At 36.5% G+C, this 27,682-nt stretch overlaps 1 protein-coding gene across 12 annotated transcripts in view; it reads right to left on the bottom strand.

The window, feature by feature from the left end:
- The window catches only part of PATJ (PATJ crumbs cell polarity complex component), a 352,223-nt gene that overhangs the window by 133,829 nt on the left and 190,712 nt on the right, over window positions 1-27,682 (bottom strand). For all 12 annotated transcript variants that reach the window (XM_059923762.1, XM_059923772.1, XM_059923791.1 and 9 more), the window contains one exon: window positions 10,221-10,417. In XM_059923762.1, coding sequence (XP_059779745.1) covers window positions 10,221-10,417 — 197 coding nt within the window. The remainder of the gene's footprint in view (window positions 1-10,220; window positions 10,418-27,682) is intronic.

The raw sequence follows: 27,682 nt of genomic DNA, 5'->3' as shown, positions 1-27,682 counted from the left end.
ATGAAAAAAACTGCACCTGGCAGGTTGGCTAAGGTCTGATTATATTCAATGTTTTGCCAGCTTTGGGGGCTGGGAAACACTCTCTTACATACTGGAAGTGGGGTGGAAAATTTGTATAACACTAAAGAAAGATGATTTGATATATTAATGCCACAGGAGTTGCACAAAGACATATACACCAGTATGTTATAGTATTATTTGTACTGATATGGAAAATGATACATCATTCATTAAAAAAGGTATGTACAATACAATTCTATTTGTGGTTATTAACTATAAAATTTATATTTGCACAAATGTGTATGACCATGCATGAGACCAGTAGGAAGGATGGTGAACTGACAGTGGTTTCTTCTGGAGGAGTAAGTAGTACTACAGAGGAAAAAGAGGGAAGATTATTACTTTTACCTGTACAATTACAATTTTTTATGATTACATGTTACTTTAAAAACATGTAAAAAAGTTAAGTTTCTCTAAGTTAAAAAAGAGAAAAACAACAATAAGAAGCAACACCTTTATAACAACTCAGTATGTTAGGGAATCCATTAGAATTTTTTCTATTTTTTAATATTTGCTAACCTAATACTTTTGACTCATAGCCAGAAACAAGGATGGGCAATAAAATTTAGTCAAAATAATTTTAAATTATATTTAAATATTGTGCAAAATTTTGATCCTTCAGCTGAGAAATCATCCTACTCTCCTGTCCTCATTTTTCCAGCCACAGCCCCTATGTCTAGATCAGTCCTGCTTCTCTTGGCATTTAGAATAAATGGATGGAGACAGAGACTCAAAATGAAGGGCAGGAAGTACTATGGACCATGTAGGGATCTCTCCTTTGTCCTTTGCAGATTCAAGGACACATTCAATGCTACTTGAATTGGTTGTCGAAATTGCTAGTTCCATCGCTGAGTACACCATTTAATTTCATGCAACTGGTGTGGAATCTGAACTGAGGAGCAAATGGTTATATTTTCTACAGTAAGGTTACAGAGGCTCCTGGTATTTTTGTCAATGTTCTGTAAGAAGAGCAAAAATTCACATCTAGACTCCTGATTACATTTATATCATATATCAATTAGGTAACTTACAAAAAGCACACCTAGGCCTTCAACATCAGAGATTCTCATCTAGTAAGCTGGGGTGAAGGGCTGTTATTTAGGTGAAACCGTCCCGTGATTCTGATACACAACCTCGGTTGAGAGCAACTTACATAGTTAAAGAGATTTATTTTGCAAAATTTTTGAGAAGGGATTTACAGCTTTTATGTTCCCCAGAATAGAGATAAGAAATACCTTAGGCTAAATTATATGCTGAAATTTAAGAAGCAAAAATTTAGATCCCAGAATCACAAACCATTAAGTTTGAAAGGTTCTCGACGATATTATTGACTCTCCTTCTAGCTAAGTGATGATCAGAGAGATTAAGGGACTTATACAAGAAAGATAGTTACTTAAAAATATATCTAGTATTAGAAGCCATCTTTCATAAAAAAAAAAGTACATTTTCAACAAATAATAACTAATAATATCTGTTTTTCCATTCTGTAATCTTTACCATTGAATTTCAAGCCAATTACCTAAAGTTAAAAAACATTAAAAGAATAACCCTCTATATTAAGAAGAGATATCAGATCTAAAGGTTTTTTTTTTCTTTTTTAAAATTTTATTTATTTATTTATTTTTGGCTGTGTTGGGTCTTTGTTGCTGCGCATGGGCTTCCTCTAGCTGTGGCAAGCAGGGGCTACTCTTTGTTGCAGTACGTGGGCTTCTCATTGTGGTGGCTTCTCTTGTTGCAGAGCACGGGCTCTAGGTGCGCGGGCTTCAGTAGTTGCAGCACGCAGGCTCAGTAGCTGTGGCTCATGGGCTCTAGAGCGCAGGCTCAGTAGTTGTGGCACACAGGCTTAGTTGCTCTGCGGCATGTGGGATCTTTCCAGACCAGGGCTCGAACCCTTGTCCCCTTCATTGGCAGGCGATTTTTATTTAGGATAATAACAAAAATAATTCTGTAAACTTATGCCAAAACAGTTGAGCTAGGTCTTAAAAATGCCAAAGTATACTGAATAAAATACATGGCAAAAGAATGGAATGAGAGAAATGCACATCTGTACTGAGAACTTATTTAAACGGTTCAATGTAGTGGGATCACAGAATGATGAAGTAGTGGCAGAAGCTGGAAAGGTAGGTTAAAGATATCTTTTGAAAGACTTTGAATATTATGGTAAAGAGTTTTGACTATCCCACAAGTCAGTGTCCTTTTGTGTTACATTTAAATATCATTTTAAAACATATACAAATAAGTTAAATAGGTGCAGAAAAAGTAATTGACAAAAAAACAATGTCAAATTGTGATTTAAAAAGGAAAAAGAGGAGGAGGGGGTGGGGGAAGAGGAGGGAAGAAGGCAGGCAGGAAGTAAAGAAGGAAAAATAAAAGATCATAAAGATTGAAAAGGAAGAAATAAAACTCCCTATACACAGATGACACGATTGTTTACCTCTAGAAAATGCTAAGATATCAATAAAAACTACTACAACTAATAAGTTAGTTAAGCATGATTATAGGATACAAGGTCAATATAGAAATATATGAAAATCAATTGTATTTCTATATATGTACTAGCAATAAGAGAACTGGAAAATATAAAATACATAAGAATTCACTTAACTGAAAATGGAAAGGTTCTACACCAAAAGTTATGCAACACTGCAGATAAGTAATTAAATGGAGAGATATCACGTTCATAATTTGGAAGACTCAGTATTGTTAAGATGTCTAGTGCTCCTAAATTAAACTATAGATTCAGTATAATCTCAATAAAAATTCTAGTTGGCTTTTTTTTTAAAATAGAAATTTACAAGTTGGCTCTAAGATTCATATGGAAATTCAAAGGACCTAGAATAGCCCAAATCAATTTTGATGAATAAGAACAAAGGGAAGTATGGACAAAATCAGTGAAATAATTCAAAAAGGCACATGCACCCCTATGTTCATAGCAGTACTATTCACAATAGCCAAAACCTGGAAACAACCTAAATGTCCATCGACAGATGAATGGATAAAGAAGACGTGGCACATATATACAATGGAATACTACTCAGCCACAAAAAATAACAAAGTAATGCCATTTGCAGCAACATGGATGCAACGAGAGATTATCATACTAAGTAAAGTAAGTCAGAAACAGAAAGACAAATACCATATGATATCACTTATATGTGGAATCTAAAATATGACACGAATGAACCTATCCACAAAACAGAAACAGAGTCACAGACATAGAGATCAGACTTGTGGTTGCCAAGGGGGTGGGGGAGGGAGAGGGATGGACTGAGAATTTGGGGTTGGTAGATGCAAACTATTACATTTAGAATAATAAATGGATAAACAACATTTGTCCTACTGTACAGCACAGGGAACTATATCCATTCTCTTGGGATAAACCATAATGGAAAGGAATATTTAAAAAAGAATGTACTTATGTGTAAAACTGAGTCACTTTGCTGTACAGCAGAGATTGGCATAATATTGTAAATCAAACTTCACAGAATCTACATCTCTCTTAATACAATATTTTTCAATAAATGCTTATAAAGGAAACATTTATATCTATACTCCCAATACAAAGCAAAAGATTTTAAACAAAACATTGTGAGGGAAAAGATCAGAGCTGTATTTCGAGTACAGAATCACAGGAAGATATTTTGAGCCACAAACTCAGTGTCAGCTAGGAGGATGTACAGTTTAGATGCTGGCGGAGCTAACAGAAGCCATGTTACTGCACACAAAGCAACTGTGTGTTAGCATCATAGTATTTTGTGATTCTGAAGCAATATTAGACACTTTACATTCTAACATAATTATGTGTTACCTATATACAATATCTTTACTGTGTCTTAGTTGCATTTTAGGAAACTGATGTGTGGTCTGGGGTTGACATGTAATGCATAATTTTTCCTGACTTAATGAGAAATTGGCATATGCTTACTGCTTTGGGTGGAACACCTGATTTTCAGGTTGGATTACTGATTTTAGGCCTATCTCTTAAAAACTATAATTAAAACACACATACAGGACCCATGTTTGTGATGAGTTCAAGCAGGTGTTTGATACTGTTAGTAAGTCAAACTTGGAATAAGAATTTCATTGACACTTTTCTTTCAGGCTTTGTGTCTTAAGATTGCATGGTGACTGTAAGAATTTTCTATTGTGCAAATAAAGCAAAATATAGAAATAAATTATATGATGAGGCTGATATAAGGAAACACTCTTCCATAACTGAAGAGCATGTCTTTCCAGCCTGCATTTCAGTATGACAATGAGTGGGGCTGGAAGGGAGTGGGCAAGAAATTGGAAAAGGAGAGACCAGAGGCCTGGACAACTATCCCAATATGTCATGTAAGGGTCCGAGGGAAAACTGCATTAAGGAGAGTCTTGAGAGGCACTGCTGAAATCCACTGATTCCTTCCAAATGGCATGTTTCTTCCCCTGCATACATTCCTATGCCTATTTTTTATAACCTTCCACAGTAATTGAGTTCCTTCGAATATCCTCATTTTTACTTTCTCTTTCATGCCACTTTCTCTCCATGATTTTAAGACAACGTGGCTCACTCTAGCGATCCCATACAAAGCTTTTGTGGAGCAATAATGAGGACTGCAATAATAAAAATTAAGTGATTGCCATTCCTCCAAAAGATCAGTAACAATATAGATTTTTAGCCTAAATATTTCAGCAGCATAAAGATAATGATGTGTGACCAAATAATTCAAAACACTTCCCCCGACAAGGCAAAGACAGAAACAGAAATGGCAAGAGTAGAGCTCAAAGACTTCACTCCAGGAAATACAGAAAAGAATGAGGCCACACAATATGAGCAAGGTTTTACATAATATTTACTGCAGCCTGAAATAAAATCTTAACTCTATAATGGCACTGAGGGGGAAAGCTCTTAATTGAGAAGATCTCAAATTGGGCAAGAACAATCTCAAAAATAAAAAAAGATTATTCTTCTTCTTTGGTTCTTAAGTGATGCGTATAACTTCACTGACTGCATTCTTCTTTTAATGAATCCAAGTGGCATTAAATTTGAAGATAAAAAGACTAACAGGGCATTGCATTGTGAGAAACTATCTCAGATTTTTTTTTTAAGTTTTTAATAGAAAATTTATTTATTTATTTTATCTTTTTTTTTTTTTGGCCACGCTGCACGGTATGTGGGATCTTAGTTCCCCGACCAGGGATCGAACCCGCGCCCCTTGCAGTAGAAGCGTGGAGTCTTAACCACACTGCACCACCAAGGAAGTCCTATCTCAGATATTTTAAACTGGCATTGGATTAACTGCATTAATCTAGATCTACTAAAACTACAAAATGATGAGAAATTCACTGGTTATCGTCTAGAATCATTATCAATCCAGAACTAAACTCAAGAACATAGCCTTTAGAGCCAGAAAAGCCAGTGGTCTACATGTTGATTCTGCCCCTCACGTTTCAGTTTCCTTATCTGTAAAATGGGTATTAAAATAGCACCTACTTTTGTTATAAAAGAGAATGCATGTAAAGAATTTAGCACTGCCTAGCAAATAGTAAGTGTTCGATGTTAGCTCAATTCCTAATATAGCTCCCCTACCCCTGATTTCTTTTAATAATCTCATCTTTTTATAACTCAAATTGAATATAATACAATGGATTACTTAGGGAAGATGATTCAGCAAAACGCAGACAGCTACTGGTTATAATGCTGTAATGACCAGGGAGACTGCACTTGGAAGAAAGGAAAAAATGTATACACATCAGGGGTCCCAGGACAGTTTTCTGTGTGAGGCTGACCACTCAGCCAGCACCACATTCTTCTTTTGACTTTCAGAGCTGTGAATTAGGCTGGAGACTATTTTGAGAGTCAGAAAATGGGGTGACTTTAGCTTTGTATATAGGAAGGTCATATTCAGGACCTGCTTATGGTTTTTGTCAGGTTTGATCAATTCATTTTTAGCAGCTTTATTGAGATATAATAGACATATAATAAATCACTTATTTAAAATGTAAAATTTGATATGTTTTGACACCATAAAAAAATTTGGTCAATCAATTTATTTTTGCACTTTTAGCTATTATAAACCTATCTTTGTTAATAAAACATAGGAAAAATAATTTTATTGCAATTTTGAAATCCTTTACTCTTCTTTCTTCTCCTCAAACTAGTGTTTCCACAATGGAATATTTTATTCCATGAGGTCTCTTAGGGAATAATTACTTCATTAAGAAGCGTACTTTATAAAATTACATCCATGTATGGTAATCTAAAAGAGCCAATCTAAGATGATAGAAACTTCTGACTGTAAATTAGAATCTTATCTATGGATGCCTAAGAGCTGGTGATTTATTGACTACTGTAGTGTACTTCTAAATCGCATCTAAGTCTTCCAAATATAATTCACTGGCAACAAGAAGAGAGTGAAGGCTCAACCTTTGGGACTGGTGTGGTGGTAGGGACCCTCAGACAGGAGTTTTGTCATAAAGCAGCTACACCTTCCTGAGTCAGTCATTTAACTTTTACGGTTTCAGTTTTTTCCTCTTATAAAATAAGTATTACTAGACAAAAAGATCTGAGTTTACCTGTAGTTCTAGGTCTTTATCCCTGGCTAATATGGGAAGTATTCATACTTTTTATTTTTAATGGTTCTTAAATAAACCTATTATACACACGCAAAAATAACAAGATTTAATTTAGACTATGCTGCAGGTAAATGTTACAGAGGGAACGAACTTCCTCCTCTGTCTTGAAGGGTGTGGGAGCCAGATATGCTAGCCCCATCCACTGTGTACTTCTTGTGCCACCACACTGTTCCTTCTGGCTGCTTCTGTCACCTGACAAGTCACGCCAATTCCCCACAGGGCACGATCAGCTCTCTATCCCCACACTTTCACTGTAGGGAAGATTATAAATAAATCCTATATTCAGATGAAAGCACCATGCCCAGGCCTGTGTATTTTCTGGGACTAATTGCTGAGGGAAAGCCAATAATCTACTGAAAGTCTCATTCCAGTCTACGTGGTAATTATATGCTAATGCCTTTTGAAATTAATTCAGAACCCCTACACCAGCATCACAGTAAAGGGGAAAGAAGCTGAGATTTAATCACATTGCCTTCTGGGAGCTCAGTGTAAGATTTCTTTTATACATGAGCCATAAATCGACAGAACTAGCAGACCGCTCTAGCACTGTAATGATGCAGTCCCACAGCAACAAAACTGCTGGCAGGTGTCATGCCAAAAATCAGTCACGGATGGGGCTCGAGTAGAGACGCAGAGTTTCTCACTTCAGAGAAGCTACAGTGTATGTTTGACCATTCTCGTTTCTACTTCCTATAAATTAGCCTCATCTGAGGGTCTAAAAGAAGTCAGATCAACTATAAATAAAAGAAGCTGTGAGCAAAGTAATAACATAACGATAAAAACAAAGCAATTATGAGAAACAATATGAGCAAATGGTGGAGCTGGAAGAATAATGAAGACATGGATAACTTTACCTCATTTGACAAAAATAAATGGAGTGTGAATGGGTAAGCAAATACAAAAGGTTTGCTCTAGCCCAGAAATCTAGTAAGCATAATCTAAAAGCCCATTGTAAATGCCTCCTTCGTGATGCAGTGTCCTTCTGCAATCTAATACACTGCTTATCCAAAGAAAAGCTATTGTAACACTGCTTCCAGCTTTCCTGGTACTCATCGTTAAATCAATGTCTTATTCTCAGTTCAAAAGCACACTGGATTTGATATTATGCTATATACAAATTCTTCACATATCATAGAGAAATGATTGAAATTTTTTCTCAGCTATAAAAAGAAACCAGGCAAATATTTCCCACATGAATTTTTTCCTGTCATCCCTGACCTAGAGCCAGAAGCATATGAGAAGATGACTTATAACTGCATAAGAATTCAGTATGTGCATTTTTCTACTCTCTCAGCTTTTCAAGATGCTGCATGGAGCTACTGAAGAAAAGGAAGGTGGTTTCCCTCTGGAACATGCTTTCAGACACAAATGCATTAATATAAACAAGCTAAAAGGAACCAAAATACACAAATCCACATGAAAATATTATTTTATAAATATTATCAGCTGAAATTCATTATGGTATTACCAGGTGCCAGATACTGTGGCAAAACTTGACATATCTTCTCTCATTAATTCTCATAACACCCTCTGAGGCTGAGGCTATACCATCACTAGACTGTAAGCTCTATGAGAACAGGACCATGGATTTTGTTCACCAATGAAAAATCGCACCGCGTTCACATACTTCCTCCTACACAACAGATGCACAGTAAAGTTCTTGCTGAATAAGTGAAAAATTTCCATTTGATAAAGGAGGTAACTGAGGGTTAGAGAAGATAAATAACTAGCCAAAGGTCTGTGATGCTAGAATCTGTGTTCCAACATATTTTATTTTATTTTATTTAAATAAGAGACTCAGTGGAAAGTGCAGGGCGATTAACTTATTACCATATTTAATCTTCTTGTTCTTTTCATCTCTGAACGAAGATAAAGTTACTGAATAGCAACAAAAGACCAAATCCAGAAAGTCAAAGGAAGGAATAGGAGGGGCCTGAAAGAGCAAGATGTTAATATTCTTTTTCAGTCAGGAGAGCTCTTCTAGCCTCTAGCCTAGAAAACAAATACCTGGGGGCTTCCCTGGTGGTGCAGTGGTTGAGAATCTGCCTGCCAATGCAGGGGACACGGGTTCGAGCCCTGATCTGGGGGGATCCCACATGCTGCAGAGCAACTGGGCCCGTGAGCCACAACTACTGAGCCTGCGCGTCTGGAGCTTGTGCTCCGTAACAAGAGAGGCCGCGACAATGAGAGGCCCGCGCACCGCGATGAAGAGCGGCCCCCGCTCTCTGCAACTAGAGAAAGCCCTCGCACAGAAACGAAGACCCAACACAGCCAAAAATAAATAATTTTTAAAAAACAAAAAAACAAATACCTGAAGTTTCTGTCTTTAAGAAAGGAAATGTCTTTGTGACTTCAGCAGTAAAGCTATGTCTGGTACCAAGTACATATTGATATTGTTACGATTGTTGTTATAATTTTTTTTTCATTTTTGTTATGCGACAATCTTTTTATGTCTCTTTTCTTCCTTGAGAGTGTGAGCTATTTGAAAGAAGGGACTGGATGTATTCATCTCTTTTTTTGTGTCCAGTCCTAAGAGACACTCAAAAAACTGTTAGCTGAATGAGGAACAGGCAAACAAATATCAAACTAAGATAAATTCAGAGCAGAAACCCTGACTTTAAGCTTAGGAAAATGAGGATAACCTTTTCAGACTACTGATGAAATCATCCAGGGTAGTAGCAGAGGATCAGTCATCTTCTGAGCTGCTCTTATCTTTCTCCTATTCCTAAATAAGACGCCTGACTCCTTAACCTGTGGCCTTAACCACATCACCAACTTCACAGATATTAACCAATCCTTGACAACCAGTTCGTAAAGTTTTGTTGGCTATAACACCTTCACAAAAAACTAACTGACAACAATAACAAAAAGAAATGTCATACTTACGGTTAATTCAGAAGCTGAAGAGGATTTTGATAAACACTAATAACATTAGATTAACACACAAATTAGTTTTGAACCTTTTGGAATTTATATTTAAAAACAAGCCCTATTCTTTTAATAAGTTTCCATGAGATTTTACTTAAGGACCCCTAAATTATTTTGTGAGATTAGTTTTTTTGTTTTTGTTTTTGTTTTGTTTTGGTTTTGGTTTGGTTTTTGGCCACGCCACACGGCATGCAGTTCCCTGACCAGGGATCGAACCCGTGCTCCCTGCAGTGGAAGCATGAAGTCTTAACCACTGGACTGCCAGGGAAGTCCCTGTGAGATTAGTTTTTACTCAAGCAGCAAACAGCAACTGTAAGCAACAATATGATTTGTGTTCTCGCTTGGGAAAATGATAATAAATAGTTGATGAAAATGTAATTTATAACATTCTTCCCCTTCACTTCATTTTCCTATACAATATCCTCTATACCCCTTCATCTCACCAGAACAGAAATTCAGGATATATGCCCCTAGATGGATGGATATATTAGATACAGAGTATATATATATGGATGGATTTTGCCCTTATGTGATTATAATGAAAGTAACTGGACGGATTTTATTAGAAGAATCAAATGAGCCTAGTAGGAAAAAAAAAAAGAATATATGCCCCTCACCTCCAACAGTTCATCTCCAATACGCATTCGCCCGTCCGTGGCAGCGGGTCCTTCGGGGTTAATTCCCACCACAAATATGCTCATGCGTGACCTGTCTTTGTTACCAGCAAGGCTGAGTCCAAGTCCATTCTTATCCTTTTCAAGTTCAATAATGTGCAATTCTCCAGGCAGGTCTGCATATCTTTGCCTGATTTTTTCTATTAAAAAAAAAAGGTAAAAAAAATTTAAATAGAGCACTTGAATCTATATTAGCAAGATACTGGCATTTCCCCATCTTTGATGATGCCTCTACAATGAATTGTCCCTTCTTGAGAGCAAAGTACTTGAGGTCATTCATAGCCTTATATATAGGTTACAGTTAAAAATTATTTCATCTCCATCTAACAAGATTGGCTCACCCATAAAACCTTCCCTGATTGTTCAGGTTCACACTGGCCTAGACTTTCTACTATTATTTTCTTACCTAAGAGAGTCAACACAATGTGGTGGAAACCCTGGCCTCCCTGCACTACCCCGCCACCCCCCCACCTCCAAAAAAAGAAAAAGGGAAACAAAGAATATATACTGATCACCAGCTGTGTTAACAAGCAAAGTGTTTGGTCTTAGAGATATCGTGCTGAACAAAACAGACATGGTTCTATTCTCATGGACTTGCAGTCCAGTAGGAAAGAAAGTCAACAATTAATTCTAAATAATAACATTTCTTTAAAGTATACAAAGGGTACAAAACAATATTGGGTGTTATGTGAGTGAAAACAAGGGGAATTAAGGAAGTTGATTTAGTTGTCAGATCTGAATTCAATACACAAATCTACCACTTACTCAATGTCCAATAATTAATACATTATTTTACCTCTATGGAATTCCATTTCTTCCTCTTTAAAATGGGCACGATAATACCCACTACATGGAAGTTGGGAAAATTAAATAAAATACACGTTAAAGAACTTAACGGCTCATGACTTATAGGTATTTTATAATTCTTTTATTTGATCTTCTGTCTCACCTTGCAATCTCCACTTTATGCTCTAAATTACCTACTTTAGGATTTGGCTGGTTATACTTCACTTGTGTCGATTCTGTGCAACGAAACCACACTGGCAGGTCAGTGTTGGGAATGATACTGCTTTAGACATGCCTTGTACCCCACACAGCACCAGCTCAGGCCAGATGTGCTGCCAGGGCTCAGAGGCTTGCTGACTACTCCATCGTGTGATGCAATCATCTTATCAGCTGAATAACCAAGCAGTAGCTTGTGACTATCCTGAAACTCTCTATGCTCTAACACTTGACTTAAGTTCATTGTCCTTAGAGGGAACCTTCCAAGTTGGAAACTTAACTCGAATAATTAGTTTTAAGGGGGAGGGGAAGGAGGACAGCCTAGTCCATTTCATCACTTTACCAGATATAACACTGCCTTAGAAGAGTAGATAAATATAAACCCATAAAAGCTATTTTATGCATAAATTTATATTGAAAGAATGATAAATGACTGCTTATTTTATTTATTTATTTAGTTTTTAACGACTGCTTATTTTATAAAGAGGTTAAATCTGCCTGCTTTACAAGGATTTTGAAGAGAATCTTAAAGAACTTTCACTGATAATCTTATTATTAATAATAAAGAACACATAGCAAAATACAGTAAAACAAAGAACTTGCAATGTAATAAAACTGTCCTCTAATTAGAAATAAAATTATTCATATCAACACTGAAGTAAATAAACTGAAAGTATTTTTGTTCATCAACTACCAAGAACAAGCCACTATGTGGGTACCTTAACAGAGCATACAAAACACATGGTACCTTCAAGATGCTTTTACAGCAAAATAGGGGAAGCAAACAAATACAACAAATATTAAACAACTACAGTTATGTAAATAGAAATCCCAACCACCACAAGTGCTGGTCACTGAATAAATACTAAATGATTAGTGAATTAGGTCAGTGAATAAACATTAAATTAATTGTGCTAGCAATAACTGCTTCTAGAGTTCTAAGAATTGATATGGCTAGAAGAGATTTTATGGAAGAAGCAGAATTTGAGAATGTTTTTTTCTCTTATTTTTTTAATTAAAGTATAGTTGATATACAATATTATATTAGTTTCAGGTGTACAACATAGTGATTCAACATTTATATACATTACAAACTGATCACCATAATAAGTCTGATAACCACCTATCACCATACAAAGTTATTACAATATTATTGGCCATATTCCCTATGCTGTACATTGCATCCCATGACTTATTTATAACTGGAAGTTTGTACCTCTTAATCCCCTTCACCTATTTTGCCCAACCACCACCCACCCCTGTGACCACCAGTTTATTCTCTGTATCTATGAGTCTGCTTCTGTTTTATTTAGTTTGCACATTTGTTTTATTTTTTAGATTCCACATTTATGGGAAATCATACAGTATTTACCTTTCTCTATCTGACTTAGTGTAATACCTTCTAGGTCCACCTGTGTTGTCACAAATGGCAAGATCTTCTTTTTTATGGCTGAGTAGTATTTCATTGTATATATATATACCACATCTCTTTTACCCATTCATCTATGGATGGACACTTAGGTTGCTTGGCTATTGTAAATAATGCTTCTATGAACACTGGGGTGTGTATATCTTTTTGAGTTACTGTCTTCATTGTTTACATAAACAAGAAGGGTTTTGAATAAGGTACAGAGTTTGGTTATGTGAAGAAGAGTCCTGGTAGATGTAATGACAAGGGGAAAAGCATCTATGCAGGTGGGTGAGGAAGAGAATGTGAAAGCCCATCTGGCTTTGAACGGAAAATTGTTTGGGTTAGTGGGTGGGTGACAAGAAATAAGAGTACAAGGTTAAAAGATTAACTGACAGTTTGTTTACAGAAATAATATTCCAGGGCTTCCCTGGTGGTGCAGTGGTTAAGAATCCGCCTGCCAATGCAGGGGACACGGGTTCAAGCCCTGGTCCGGGAAGATCCCACATGCCGCGGAGCAACTAAGCCTGTGCGCCACAACTACTGAGCCTGTGCTCTAGAGCCCGCGAGCCACAACTACTGAGCCCGTGTGCCACAACTACTGAAGCCCGCGTGCCTAGAGCCCGTGCTCCACAACAAGAAAAGTCACGGCAGTGAGAAGCCCGCGCAATGAAGAGTAGCGTCCGCTTGCTGCAACTAGAGAAAGCCCGCGTGCAGCAACAAAGACCCAATGCAGCCAAAATTAAATAAATTAAATAAATAAATTAAAAAAAAAAAAAGAAATAATATTCCAGTTTAGGGACTCTGCAGAGTTGCCTTGAGGTACTCTGGGGATGGGGCCTTGAGGGGACACTCGATTTAAGACCTGTTCTCCCAGATTCAACCAGAGCAGTTACACTTCACCTGTATTGTTTCCAGGATTTATAGGGTAAGATGGTTAAGAAATGATACCACAGTTAAGGAAACAAATAAAACAAAATTTTAACACATCCTTTTTAGAAAATAATAAAGCAGAAAAAGATTGAAAAAAAAAAAAGAAACTGAAGACTAACAACACAATAAGCTCAAGGTATTATAAGTAAGAGACTGTGCCATCTGACAGACGGAAAATACACATTTTGGGGGAGGCACACACAGAACAACTACAGAAACAGACTGTGTATTGGATCATAAAAGAAACTTCAATAAGTCTCAAAAAAATCAATATCATACAGGCTGTGTCTTTGAACATAGTGCAATAAAACTATGAAAAACTATAACGACAAAAAACAACTTTAAAGCTCTCTTGTGTTTGACATAAATTAATAATTAATAATAAATTAATGTTAGTACTAACATAAAGAGATTTTCAAAATAGTGCTGAATGAAATGGGGAAAAAACAGAATGGGGTCAACATCATTATGTAATAATATTTATGCGAATTAACATTCTGCACAAAAACCACAACACATATTTTGCAAGTGCATATACAAAAACACAGATACTTAACACATTAGAATGGTTAATTATAGTGGGTGTAAAGAGACAGGAATACAAGGGAGCAAAGAAAACCAAACAGGGACTCCCAGATGGTCAATGATGGTAACATGCTATGAAGGATTACATTTAGTGCAATCTTCTACCCCTGGGGACTGAAAAAAAGAATGAGCTGAGAAAGGTTTTAGTATTAAATTAATATAAAAAGACTTTCAGGTTCCAAAATTTTTCTGACTTGTTCAACCTTCAGAGAAAAAAAAAAATAACCTTCATGGCCATTAACTATACATTCAACTGCTTAGACATGTAAATGATTAATGACACGAGGGATCCTCCTTTGGTAAAATGTGGCTCTATCACAAATGATGAACAACTCAAATCGTGCTACAAAAGGTGAATCTCTATCAATGCATTCTTGTGGCTGAATAGAAACAGCAAGGGCTAAAGGGTCAGAATTTGGTTCAAGTCCTAGCTGAGGCACTTAACACCACTGGTTCCTTGGACCAAATACTGAACCTCTACTAACTTATTTGTAAAATAGGGTTGTTACCTTAAAATGGATGTTAACTAAAAATTCCTAGGGCATAGGGTCCAAATGTTAGGGGAACAACACAACCATGATTTCATTTTCATCATTTAGTTATATTGAGGTTCTAAGTTAAAATTGGTGACACAGCTACTTTTTTCTTCTTTAACTTTGTCTATCTTGAGGAAAATTGAGACTTGTGAAAGGAAACAGTGGTTCCCCATGATGGCATGAAGGAAGCAGGCACGCCATCCTCCAATGGGAATCAGGAGAGGAAGGGGCTCTAGCATCATTATTCCCCGGATTCTCTTCTTTGAGTTACTTATATTGAGGAGTCCCAAGGACAACTTCTTGAGGAGCAAAGGAATAACAGCACTGTTTCAAGTGACTGTCCCATGGTTCATAGGTCATTGAGGTGGCTTTAAAATTGTGTGCCAGTCAAGTGTGGAATTAAAACCCTTTCCATAGTTTCAGTTTGGGAAGATGAAAAAGTTTTGGAGGTGGATGGTGGTCACAGTTGCACAACAATGTGAATGTACTTAATGCCACTGAACTGTACGCTTAAAAGTAGTTAAAATGGTGTATTTGTTATGTATATTTTACCACAATTACTAAAAAAAAACAACCCTATCTATAGGCTTAAAAGACCTTCAAATAATTGGTTCCCTTATCAACATTCCACCAAGGGACTAAGTTGTAGATTTGTTATCCAGAACTTTTGAAACCTCCAGCCCTATTTTTCTGGCCAATTGTTTTGTTATGACACTGGCATATTCCCATTTTTTCAATTAAAAAATATTGATTGAATCCAAATTCATGTCAGGCTTGTGATGTGAAGGGCACACTACTGAATTTGTTTTCAAGGACCTTAAAATCTATCATTGAAGACACGCATACATATCAATAATTCTAATTCAGAGAGAGAAAAACTATGAGAAAAATACCAGCAGCTGAAGTCACCCATCCATTTCACTGTGTCGTCAGGAAAACCAATCAATGTCTGCAAGCTACACTGAATATCATAGATATTCTAGCCAACTCTCATTCTACTGGTCATATATAACTTCTACTGCATAATATTCAAAACTCATTTTAGCTGACATTTCCAATAATCCTGCATCCAACTTCTTCCAACTTTATTTACCTAAACATGGGTTATTCAGTTTTCCTTGACTTTTAAAATTATCTTTTTTTTTTTTTTAAATAGGAAAAGGGGGTAAGCTCAACAGAATAAAGCTCAGCAAAGAAGCAAATCCTAGAACAATTAAGAGCTGAGTATCCTTGAATAGTTATGAAGTTTCAGTAATAATTTATTGGGGACCTGCTAAGTTGCAGAAACTGCACTAAAATCATCCAGTAAATTTTCTCCATTTAAGCTAAAAACCACCCTATCGGTAGAAATTATCATCACTGCATTCTAGATGTGTGAAATAAGATCTGACCTTGCCAAAGGTCACTTAGCTAGAAACTGATATAATAAGGATGCAAACCCAGTTTTGTGTGTCTTCACAGTACTATCTGAAAGTATCTTTTTAGATTTCTGCTTTCTTTCTATTGCCCTATCCTATAATATAAACTCCATGAAGTTCCTTGTACATCTAGCACACTGCTGTCTTCTGCACTTAACAGTGCCTGACATATATTAGGTGGTTAATATATACAATATATGCCTGTTGGAAGCATAGACAGATGATTTCTAAGGTCTTCTTCAATTGCTCTGCCTACATTCCTGCCAATGCCCCAAACAATGCCACATAAAAGCCATCTGAGACCTAAAACCATTAGACACATGCAACTTGTTTCAAAGACAATGCATTCTTTCAGTTAAAGGAAGTAGAAAAATGGTTTGTTTCTTCTTTGGATTTGTATTCAAAAGTAACAAAATCCATTAGGACTATGTATACAATATCTTTTAAAAATCAACTCTATTAAACTGAAGAAACTTGAAAAGCAAAGAGATTGATACTTTATCTTTTCTTTCTTTCTCTCTTTTTTTTTTTTTTGGTGCATCATGAAACAGGAAGAGTAGTAAGACAATAAAAATGCCAGATGCCACATATATACAATGGAATATTACTCAGCCATAAAAAGAAATGAAATTGAGTTATTTGCAGTGAGGTGGATGGACCTAGAGTCTGTCATACAGAGTGAAGTAAGTCAAAAAGAGAAAAACAAATACCATATGCTAACACATATATGGAATCTAAAAAGAAAAATGGTTCTGAAGAACCTAGGGGCAGGACAGGAATAAAGATGCAGATGTAGAGAATGGACTTGAGGACATGGGGAGGGGGAAGGGTAAGCTGGGACGAAGTCAGAGTGGCATCGACGTATATACACTACCAAACGTAAAACAGATTGCTAGTGGGAAGCAGCCGCATAGCACAGGGAGATCAGCTCGGTGCTTTGTGACTACCTAGAGGGGTGGGATAGGGAGGGTGGGAGGGAGACGCAAGAGGGAGGGGTTATGGGGGTATATGTATACATATAGCTGATTCACTTTGTTATACAGCAGAAACTAACAGCACTGTAAAGCAATTATACCCCAATAAAGATGTTAAAAAATAATAATAATATATGTTAGTAACGAAGACAACTTTGCATTCCAGTTTCAATATGATGTAGAAGCAGAGTGCAGAGGATTTTTAGAACAGCCAAAGTACTCTGTGTGATACTATAATGATACATACAGGTCATTATACATTTTTCCAAACTCTTAGAATATACAACACCAAGAGTGAATGCTAAGGTAAACTACTGACTTTGGGTGAATATGATGTGTCAATGTGGGTTAATCAATTGTGACAAACGTACCACTTTGGTGGGAGATTTTTATAACAGTGGAGGCTATGTATGTGTAGGGCAGGGGGTATATGGAAAATTCTGTACCTCCTTTTCAATTTTGCTATGAACCTAAACTACTCTAAAAAAAATGAAGTCTTAAGAAAATGCTGTGGACAAATATTTTATTTGTAAGTGTAATAAAGGAGATTAAGTGGTCATGAACAAAAAAAAAAAAAAGCCAAATGCTCTGTAACACACATGATCTTTAATTTTCAGTTACATTTGTATTACAATTTTCAGGCCTCAGAATTTGAGTTATCCTACAATGTTTATTCAAACCTATAACTACAAGGGAATTTGATGACAGGTCCAACTCTTCAGATAAATTAAATGCTATGTTTTCACCATATCATAAAACCAGAGACTTTTAAATAAAGCGAAACAAACTAAGGTATTGTGTAAAGCTACCTTCTCTTACAGCACGCACCCCCCCAATTTATAAATAAAAATAAGACTGAAGAAATGAATATAATGCTATAATGCTAATTTATAGCTAGAAACTAAGGTCTTCTAGTTTGTAGTTCAATTTTTCTTTACCAAATCATGTTAAATTTCTCCCATAACATCTCAAAGAACAAAAATGATCTCCAATTTCTCCCTCAGTAAAAGAAGCTATCTTTAGAATACTCATATTATCGTATATGTCCTTACATGAAAAAAACGTTTCGCAGTTCATCATGTCATTGAATCCTTCCAACACCTTTGTAAACACCTCCTTTTGTAGGTGAGTGGAATAACACTCAGAGAGTTAAGGTGATTTGGCCAGTGTTTGGGCCAGGTCTGCTGAATCTAAGAGCTTTGTACTCTCACATCACAGCTATCTCTTAGACTGGTAGAATTTTAAATAATAAGAAGTTCACTTAAGGGAACTCAAACAATGGTTCCCAGGCTTAGTCTCCTTAGATTATCTGTCAGGCTGGCCACCTAAAAATTACCCTTAGAGCCTATAAAACAGAATCATGACCGAGCTCCACCAGCAGATCCTGAGCCAGTAAGTCTGGGGAAAACTTTAGAAACAGGGTAAAGTTTTCTTTGCAACAAGGTCCTTAGATGATTCTCACGGGCAGCTGGGTCTGTAAATAACAGACTCATCTCCCATGCAATGCAAAAATTTTTTTTACAGTGCACATGACAGTCAACCATAAAGTTCACAGATACCAAATTTAAGGCATCCTTTAAATATGCCTGACACAAAACTAATCTGATATGGAGATTATCTCTGGCTCCACAATCATACCTCAGGATTAAATAAGAGATTTATCTTGACTATACAACAGATTACTTTGAAATCTCAATCTCGGTCTTTCTCCCTCTATCTCCCAGCCTCCTAGGCTGCATCTCTCCTTCTCCAATTTGAGATGTTTTCCATAACTTCCATTACCAATTGCTTCTACTCTGTGGGTATAAAAAAAAAGGTGATCTAGAATTTCAAAAGGGGAGAAGGAAAACAAAATTAGTGTGTGGGGGGAAAGCAGACCTGAATTCTCATCTTTGAAAAATCAAGACACCACAAGCAAGTTTGCTCACTCAGCATTTAAGAGAGAAATCACAGCTGAGGTCATCCTGTGCATGGCTGAGTCAGCACAAACTGTTCTACAGCCTCAGACATGTGACCCCACTACAAGGGAAACCCACACTGCCTGGAATTTGCTCTAAGAGCTGCACGGAGTTGTTTCCATGGCAACCAGTGAGTGAGGAAAAGGATATGTGGGGGGGAAAGGTATAAAGAGAACAGTTTTCCTAAAACGTATTAATTTTGATTTCACTAAAAAAAATTGAAGAGGTGGGGTAAAGAGTATTACTTTACTTGAAGCCAATGAGTTTCTTCTCTAAAATTAAGGGAAAAAAAACAAACAAACAAAAAAAACCCATACTTTGTTTCCTATACACAAACATCCGCCCCCCTCCACACACACACACACACAAATCATGTAAGTACTTTTAGTAACATGCCTGTTACTGGTATTTCCTAGGACTATTTGTAACAAACAGCCAACCTTTCTATTGACTTTCATTGACTTCCACAGTGTGTTAGTCACGTGGTAGTAGTTCCTAGCCCAAATAACCTAGATGCCTTCCGTTTCTAAATACAAATCAGAGATTAGGAGATAAGCAACCCACTTCTTTTGGCACCAGGCTTTACTCAAGTACCGCTGAATGAACATCAGACTAGAATAACTAGAGAGAGAGAGAACAGTCTTTTGACTCAGCTGAATAGGCACACTTGCTTTAAACATGGATTTTCCAGCCCTGTGACAATGTTATCTGAAGAAAGGAATCCCAATTTGCTCATAATTCTGTATCAAAGCATCAGCGTTTTCCCTTGTCCACAAAAGCCAATTAAGATTTCAACAGTATGGTCTCAGGGTGTTTTCCTATCATCATAGGATACTAGGTGTTGTTAAGTAACAGAGCCTTTCTCCCAAGAAAGAAACAATTCAAGTCACTGCCCAGTATTTTAATAACAAATGTTCAACACACCAAAATAATGACCCAGTACAATTTTAGAAGCATTTAGTTACCTGGTCTGTTTCCAAACAACACAAAATAATTTAATACAGAGAAAATACTTAAATGTGTTTCTTATACATTAAATACAACCTTTCCACTTTTAAATAATCAGGTTATGAGAAGCATCTCTTAATCTAATTTTCTTACACAGTAACCAACTTTTAGTTCTCTGTTAGTACATGCAGATTTAAGAAGTAAAAACATATGGAAAAAAAACTCATAACCAATCAGAATAAACAGCATGTGAACTCCAGCAGGAAAGAACAAATCTCAAGTGAAATTCCAGACCAAATAAAGAAAATAATGAAAATGTGTCAGCGTAAAGAAACCATATTTGACGTGACAAATAAACAAACTTTCCTCTTAAATATATTAGATGTTTTTGCCAGTATATAAATATGATAATATCATGTGGACCTACAGATAGAAGTTAATAATTGAGACACAAAACATGAGAACTACAGTTAAGTATGAAAATAACAGCTAGACATTGTTCTAAGCACTTCACTATAGTTTAACTCACTTAATTTTTATGAAAACCCTGTGATATAGGTATTATTATCCCCAAATTTACAGATGAGGAAACAAAGGCACAGAGAGGATAGGTAACCTGCACAGTAACACAGCTAGTGAGTGGTAAAATAGGGATTTGAAACCAAAGACTTCGGCTCTGGAGTCAATAATCTCAGGTGAGAGTCAGGGCTAGAATTAAACAAAAAGTATATACAGAACTCGGAAGAAAAACAGAAAAGTTAAGTCATTTCCTTCCTTTCATTCACAAAAATTCAATCCATTTTAGATATAAGAATGGAAAAGGAAAGCAACCATAATTTTAAAGTGACATAATTCAGGCTGTCAATTAGAATAAGAATCATTACAATTATTTCCTTAAGAGACCATAGTGTGAGGAAAAAAATACTCAATAGTGAAAATCTAAAATTTTCCCATTAGATGAAACAAAATTCAAATGAATCAATATGCAATGAGCAAATTGTAAACATAAGGCACTGTATTAATATCAACTGAACTTTCTCTGTTAGACACTATGTTGATCCCTTTGCATATTTGGTATTATGAAATATAGCCCTCAAGACGTCCATTCTCAGTAAATTGGATAAAGAAATTGTGGCATATCCATACAGTGGAACTTTATTCAATAATGAAAACAAACAAGTACTGCTATAGGCAACAACATGTTTGAATATTAGAAACATACTGTTGAGTGAAAGAAACCAAGAAAGAAAAGTGTATACACCACATGATTCCATTTTTATCAAGTTCAAAAACAGGCAAAGCTAATCTATGGTTTTAGAAGTCAAGACAGTGACAGTGTTGACCTTTGGGGAAGAGAGAAGAAATAGTGAATCAAAGGGGGGCATGAAGTGATTCTGGGTGGTAGTAATGTTCTGTTTGGTGGGTGAAAATTCATCAAACTGTGGTACAGTTTTCTGTTTGTATATATTTCAATAAACTTATTTTTTAAAAAGAGACTTAATAATGTAATATGAGAATCTTGTTTGAATTCTGATTTGAACAAGCCAACTACATTTTGAGACAATAAAGAAATTTGATTATGGATTATATATTAGATAAAACCAAACAATTATTGGGTTATACTGTGTGTATATGTATTATATATATACACAATTATACATATTGTATAATATACAGTGCACAATATTATAGTTGTACTTTTAGAGATGTATATGTATGAATGAAATGACAAGTCTGAGAATGGTTTTAAACTATTTCAATAAAGAAAAATAAAAGAAAAATAAAGGATAGGTAAAACAAATACTACAGCAAAACCTGGTTAATTACTAAGTCTGGGAGAACAATATATGGGAATTCACTCACTGTTCTCCTTCAGGTTTGCAAATGTTTGAAAATTTTCACAACTAAAAGAAAAGCAAAATAAAACCCTCCTAATAATCCTATAAGGTATAATCATCCCATCTTACAGATGATGAAACTGAGGATCATGGAGGTTATGGAACTTGCCCAAACTCGCATTTAGGGATTGGCAGACCTAGAATTCAGATTCGGGTCTGCCTCACTCCAAATCCCATATGCTTACCCAGCACATAAGAAAGATCGAGAAGCATGTTGTGTCCACATGTGGTAGAGTGGCAGACGTGAACCCTGAAACCTGCCTCAGTCCTTTTGGAATTCATGATTTAGGGGGAGGCCTAGAACACACAAAGGAAATCCCCATAGTCTAGCCTTTGGAAGATTAATTTGCAGCAGTACACATAGGACAACTTGAAGAGGAGAGATGAGAAAAGAGGAAGACCAAGAGAAAGACTATAAAAAAAAAAAAATAGTGGAGAAAAAATTAGAATTCAGCTTGCATGTGGTGGTAGGAAATAATTCAAAAGAAAAAATCAATAAGGCTTATGAACTGTTTGGATATCTGAGGTAAAGGAAGGGTAAGAGGAACAAGGAAACTAAGGTCTGATCCTTGAAGACAAGGAGTGAAGCACAAGGAGGTGAAGATTTAGTTTAAATGGGCTGGTTTGTGGTATCAACAACAGAGAGCAGCTGAATTCGGCCTGGAGCCCAAGAATGAAGGGGAAGTAAGCCTGGAACTGCTGGTAGATAAGGCAGAGAGGGACAAAACACTTTGAACACTCTTTGAGGATGAATTAGCACTCAACTCTGGGGAGGATGGCCCAGAGGAGAGGAATGGGGAACCTGACCATTTAGGAGGCCATTACTATGCAACCCAAGAGTGACAGGAAATGGATATAAACTGGGTTAAGGTGCCAGCTGGAATAGAAAAGGCAACCTAAGGAATCAGAGAAAGGAGCGACTCCACTCTATTTATTCCTAAAACAAAAAAAAATACTGAATGCCTGCTCCGGGCCAGGCATTAGGCTACCTGCTAAGGATATAAGGGTGAATTAAAAGAGAAAGGAATAAAGATTGAATTAGGTACTATCAAAAGCATAAGAAATTCCAAATATGATTGGGCTCTTTCTTTCAGTCACTTAACAGCAGGCAAAGAAAGATCTGATTTCTGTAATCTGTATCTAAACTCTTAAGAATCACATTTAGTTTGGAGAAGGAAACAAACCAGTCCAGGGCATTCATGATCAAGGACACCAAGGATGAGAGAGGTCGACTGGAAACAAACAGCAAAACCAGGAATGGAATCCAAAAATCCTCATTAATCAGGCCAGATTCACTATTCTAAGTCTCAGATACTGGGGCAATTAGGCCAGGCCTAAACTGAAGTTGTAGGTGGGCTATCTTTGCCTCTCATTTTCACAAATCTCATCCCAATTCCTTATTTCATGCTATGATAAAACTGACCAGTCTGCTAAATCCCTCTGATAATGAGGGATGTGGGGCAAGGCAATCATTCAGGGAGGCAGATGCAGTTGACAAATGATCTATCTACAAAGGCAAAGTGCAAGCTCACTGACTACCTTTAGGCTTAAAATATAAAATGAAATTAGCATGCAGGAAAGTTAATCCACCCTAATTAAGGAAGATGGTTATATTTGCACCCATGCTCAAACATACAGGTTCACATCATCAGTCTTTTTTAACATCTTTATTAGAGTATAATTGCTTTACAATGGTGTGTCAGTTTCTGCTTTATAACAAAGTGAATCAGTTATACATATACATATGTTCCCATACCTCTTCCCTCTTGCATCTCCCTCCCTCCCACCCTCCCTATCCCACCCCTCTAGGTGGTCACAAAGCACCGAGCTGATCTCCCTGTGCTATGCAGCTGCTTCCCACTAGCTATCTGTTTTACATTTGGTAGTGTATATATGTCCATGCCACTCTCTCACTTTGTCCCAGCTTACCCTTCCCCCTCCCCGTATCCTCAAGTCCATTCTCTAGTAGGTCTGCATCTTTATTCCCGTCTTGCCCCTAGGTTCTTCTGACCATTTTCTTTTTTCTTTTTTTTTAGATTCCATATATATGTGTTAGCATACGGTATTTGTTTTTCTCTTTCTGACTTAACTTCACTCTGTATGACAGTCTCAAGGTCCATCCACCTCACTACAAATAACTCAGTTTCATTCCTTTTTATGGCTGAGTAATATTCCACTGTATATATGTACCACATCTTCTTTATCCATTCCTCTGCTGATGGATGCTTAGGTTGCTTCCATGTCCTGGCTATTGTAAATAGAGCTGCAGTGAACATTTTGGTACATGACTCTTTTTGAATTATGGTTTTCTCAGGGTATATGCCCAGTAGTGGGATTGCTGGGTCGTATGGTAGTTCTATTTTTAGTTTTTTAAGGAACCTCCATACTGTTCTCCATAGTGGCTGTATCACACATCATCAGTCTTGATGGATATGCCCAGTGAGGCCTTTCTGCAAGAGCACCATTACACCCAAACCAGTGTTTCCCAAAGTGTGGTCCACAGATCACCCAAGGTAGTTGTGCATAAAATGCAGTTGACTGGGCTCCATGTCACATCTACAAAATCTAAATCTTGTGATACAGCCAAGGAGTCATCACTTTTTTTTTATAAACATATCTCTATGTAATTCTTAAACACATTAAAGAAAAATGTCTAAAAAAAGAAGTCTCCAACCAAGCTCAAAACGCCTTAATGACCCTTAGAGATGTTGGAAAACAAGGTATAAAAAGAGTTTGATTGTTACTGACCTCAGATTTTTACTAAGTCTTGAGACAAACCAGTAATGTTCTGATTTTGAAAACAGCACTGAAAAAAGCCAAAAGTAATTTAAAAAAAAAAATCTGTAAACAATAAATTCTGGAGAGGTTGTGGAGAAAAGGGAACCCTCTTGCACTGTTGGTGGGAATGTAAATTGATACAGCCACTATGGAGAACAGTATGGAGGTTCCTTAAAAAACTAAAAATAGAACTACCATATGACCCAGCAATCCCACTACGGGGCATATACCCAGAGAAAAACATAATTCAAAGAGACACATGCACCCCAATGTTCACTGCAGCACTATTTACAATAGCCAGGACAGGGAAGCAAAGTAAATGCCCATCAACAGAGGAATGGATAAAGAAGATGTGGTACATATATACAGTGGAATATTACTCAGCCATAAAAAGGAACAAAATCGGTTCATTTGTAGTGATGTGGATGGACCTAGAGACTGCCATACAGAGTGAAGCAAGTCAGACAGAGAAAAACAAATATCGTATATTAATGCATATATGTGGAATCTAGAAAAATGGTATAGATGATCTTATTTGCAAAGCAGAAATAGAGACAGAGACATAGAGAACAAATGTATGGATACCCGAGGGAAAGAAGGGTGGGACGAATTGGGAGATTGGGATTGACATATATACACTGATACTATGTAAAAAGTAGATAACTAATGAGAACCTACTGTATGGCACAGGGAACTCTACTCATTGCTCTGTGGTGACCTAAATGGGAAAGAAATCCAAAAAAGAAGGGATAAATGTATATGTATAGCTGATTCACTTTGCTGTACAGTAAAAACTAACACAACATTGTAAAGCAACTATACTCCAATAAAAATTAATTTAACAAAAAGCACTCTTTACAATCATTTGTTGTACATTTTAAATATCAAGAGAACACAGAATATGGCTCTTTAATCACTATAAAAGCTCAGAGTTGCAAGTTCATTATGGTTATAGCATAGTAGAACTGTGTTAGAGTTGGGCTGATTTTGCTTCTTGGTCGTTACCCAGTCATGCAATAATGCTCAACAAAAGCTCCACACTGGCAACAGATCACGGTGATCAGCAGGGGCACTCACAGCATTAAGGTGTTTAATTATATTTTCTGTGGGAGAAATGGGTTTCCAATAATTAAAGCAAACTGTAGTAGAATGCAGAAAAAGGAATATAACGTAAATATTTGCCAAGTTTACCTGGGCCCCTTAGGAACTGATACTTTGGAAGCAAATTTCCCTCTGCGTACCTGCTTAGGAAATCATCTGTTTATGTTTGCCCAGGGCCCTGTACATACATATTAGTTCCAATAACCATCAGAGTAAGATTCAGGGAAGAAGTGGAATTCTAGCTGAGATCTGACAGTACTTTGTGTAGGTGTTTTCAGTTGTTTAATGTTTGTGCCCTCCGCTATCATAAGGGGAGAAACTACCTGCTTTGTCGAGTTAGAGTTACTGGTCCAGAGGAGGTGCAGCATAAACGTATGAATAAATTATGGAAACACAAACTTACAAATTCTTCATTATCTGAATTAGTCAAGAAACAGGTTACTTAGGTTAATCAAAATTTCTAATAAACACAGAGTTTTATTTTCCCTAAGAATTAAATTGTAATAAAAGACTCCAAAATTAAGCTGAGAACAACTTTTTTGGGTAATTCATGTTTTAATATTATTAGAAACACTATCTTTTAGGTATATGGAGCCAGAGTCAATCAAAAAAAAAGTACACAAGCTTTCGAAAGATCTTCACATGGTGAAGTCAAAAAGAAGTACTGTTTGAATTCCCCTGATGCCACATTGCATCTGTTGACCTTCTACAAGTCACTCAACTTCACATTCCCATCTTTAAAAAAAGAACAATCACTTGTCCCACGAATTTGAGAAGACAGAATTACAGAGTACAAAGTGGCTAGCTTAATGTAATAGTAGGCATTGTACCTGAGTTTTGTTCCCTAACCAGCTAAAACTTTCCTCCCTTAGCTCTTGCAGTTGGAGAGCTCCTTAAAGTACCACACAAACCAGTTTTAATTACATAGCGTTGCTTTCTAAAATTATTATCATTGTCTTTATTTTAAAAATAAAGAAACAGGCTAAGAGAGTTTAAGTAACAGGTTAAGGTTGCAAAGTACATTGTATATTTTAATATTTAATTTTTAAATAATGACAAGATAGTATCCCATGACACTTCCAGAGGTTTTATGAGAAAGAAGACTAATTCTATAACTTGTCATAATATGATTTATACATCATTAATTTTGCTCATGTAATTTTAAACAATAGCAAAACTTTTGTTTAACAATTTCATCCCAGAGCATGTCAGATGCTGTGATGTTTTAAACAGAGTTTAGGCAAAGAAACCAGTCACTAGAAAGATCTCATTTACTTCTGCAATAGGCTGATAGCATATTCACATTCGCTACCAAGTCCAAGAGGAGAGGCAACATGGTATAGTGGAGAGAAAAATCAGACCTGGGGTTAAGAACCTGGACTCTACTTTCTTTCTTTTTTTTTTTTCCCTTTGGCTGTGCCGCGCAGCTTGTGGGATCTTAGTTCCCTGACCAGGGATCGAACCTAGGCCTTTGGCAGCAAAAGCGAGGAGTCCTAACCACTGGACCATCAGGGAATTCCCAGGACTCTACTTTCTGACCATGAAATCTTGGGCGAATCATTTACCTTTTGTCCAGCCTCAGTCTGGTCATGAGTTAAATGAAAATAATCTTGCCTGCCTTAACTGTCTCACAGTATCTTTAAAATGATCCAATAAAGAGTACTTGTGAAACTACCCTAAAAAAGTGTCATCCTCTAAAATAATGTAAAGAAGTTTTAGCTCTTAAAGTTTTCAGCTTTGAAGCTTTTGTTAATAAAGATTTATTGAGAGAAAGGGAACATTGTCCTGATGAAATTCTTACTTCAATGACTACTAAACCAGGTGACTGAAAATTTCATCAGTGTCTTATAGTTCTGCAGTTTGGAC

The sequence above is a fragment of the Balaenoptera ricei genome, chromosome 1, assembly GCF_028023285.1.
Source record: "Balaenoptera ricei isolate mBalRic1 chromosome 1, mBalRic1.hap2, whole genome shotgun sequence".
Classification (NCBI taxonomy): domain Eukaryota; kingdom Metazoa; phylum Chordata; class Mammalia; order Artiodactyla; family Balaenopteridae; genus Balaenoptera; species Balaenoptera ricei.
The sequence above is the reverse complement of the archived record's forward strand: the minus strand, read 5'-3'. Positions and strand labels throughout refer to the sequence as shown.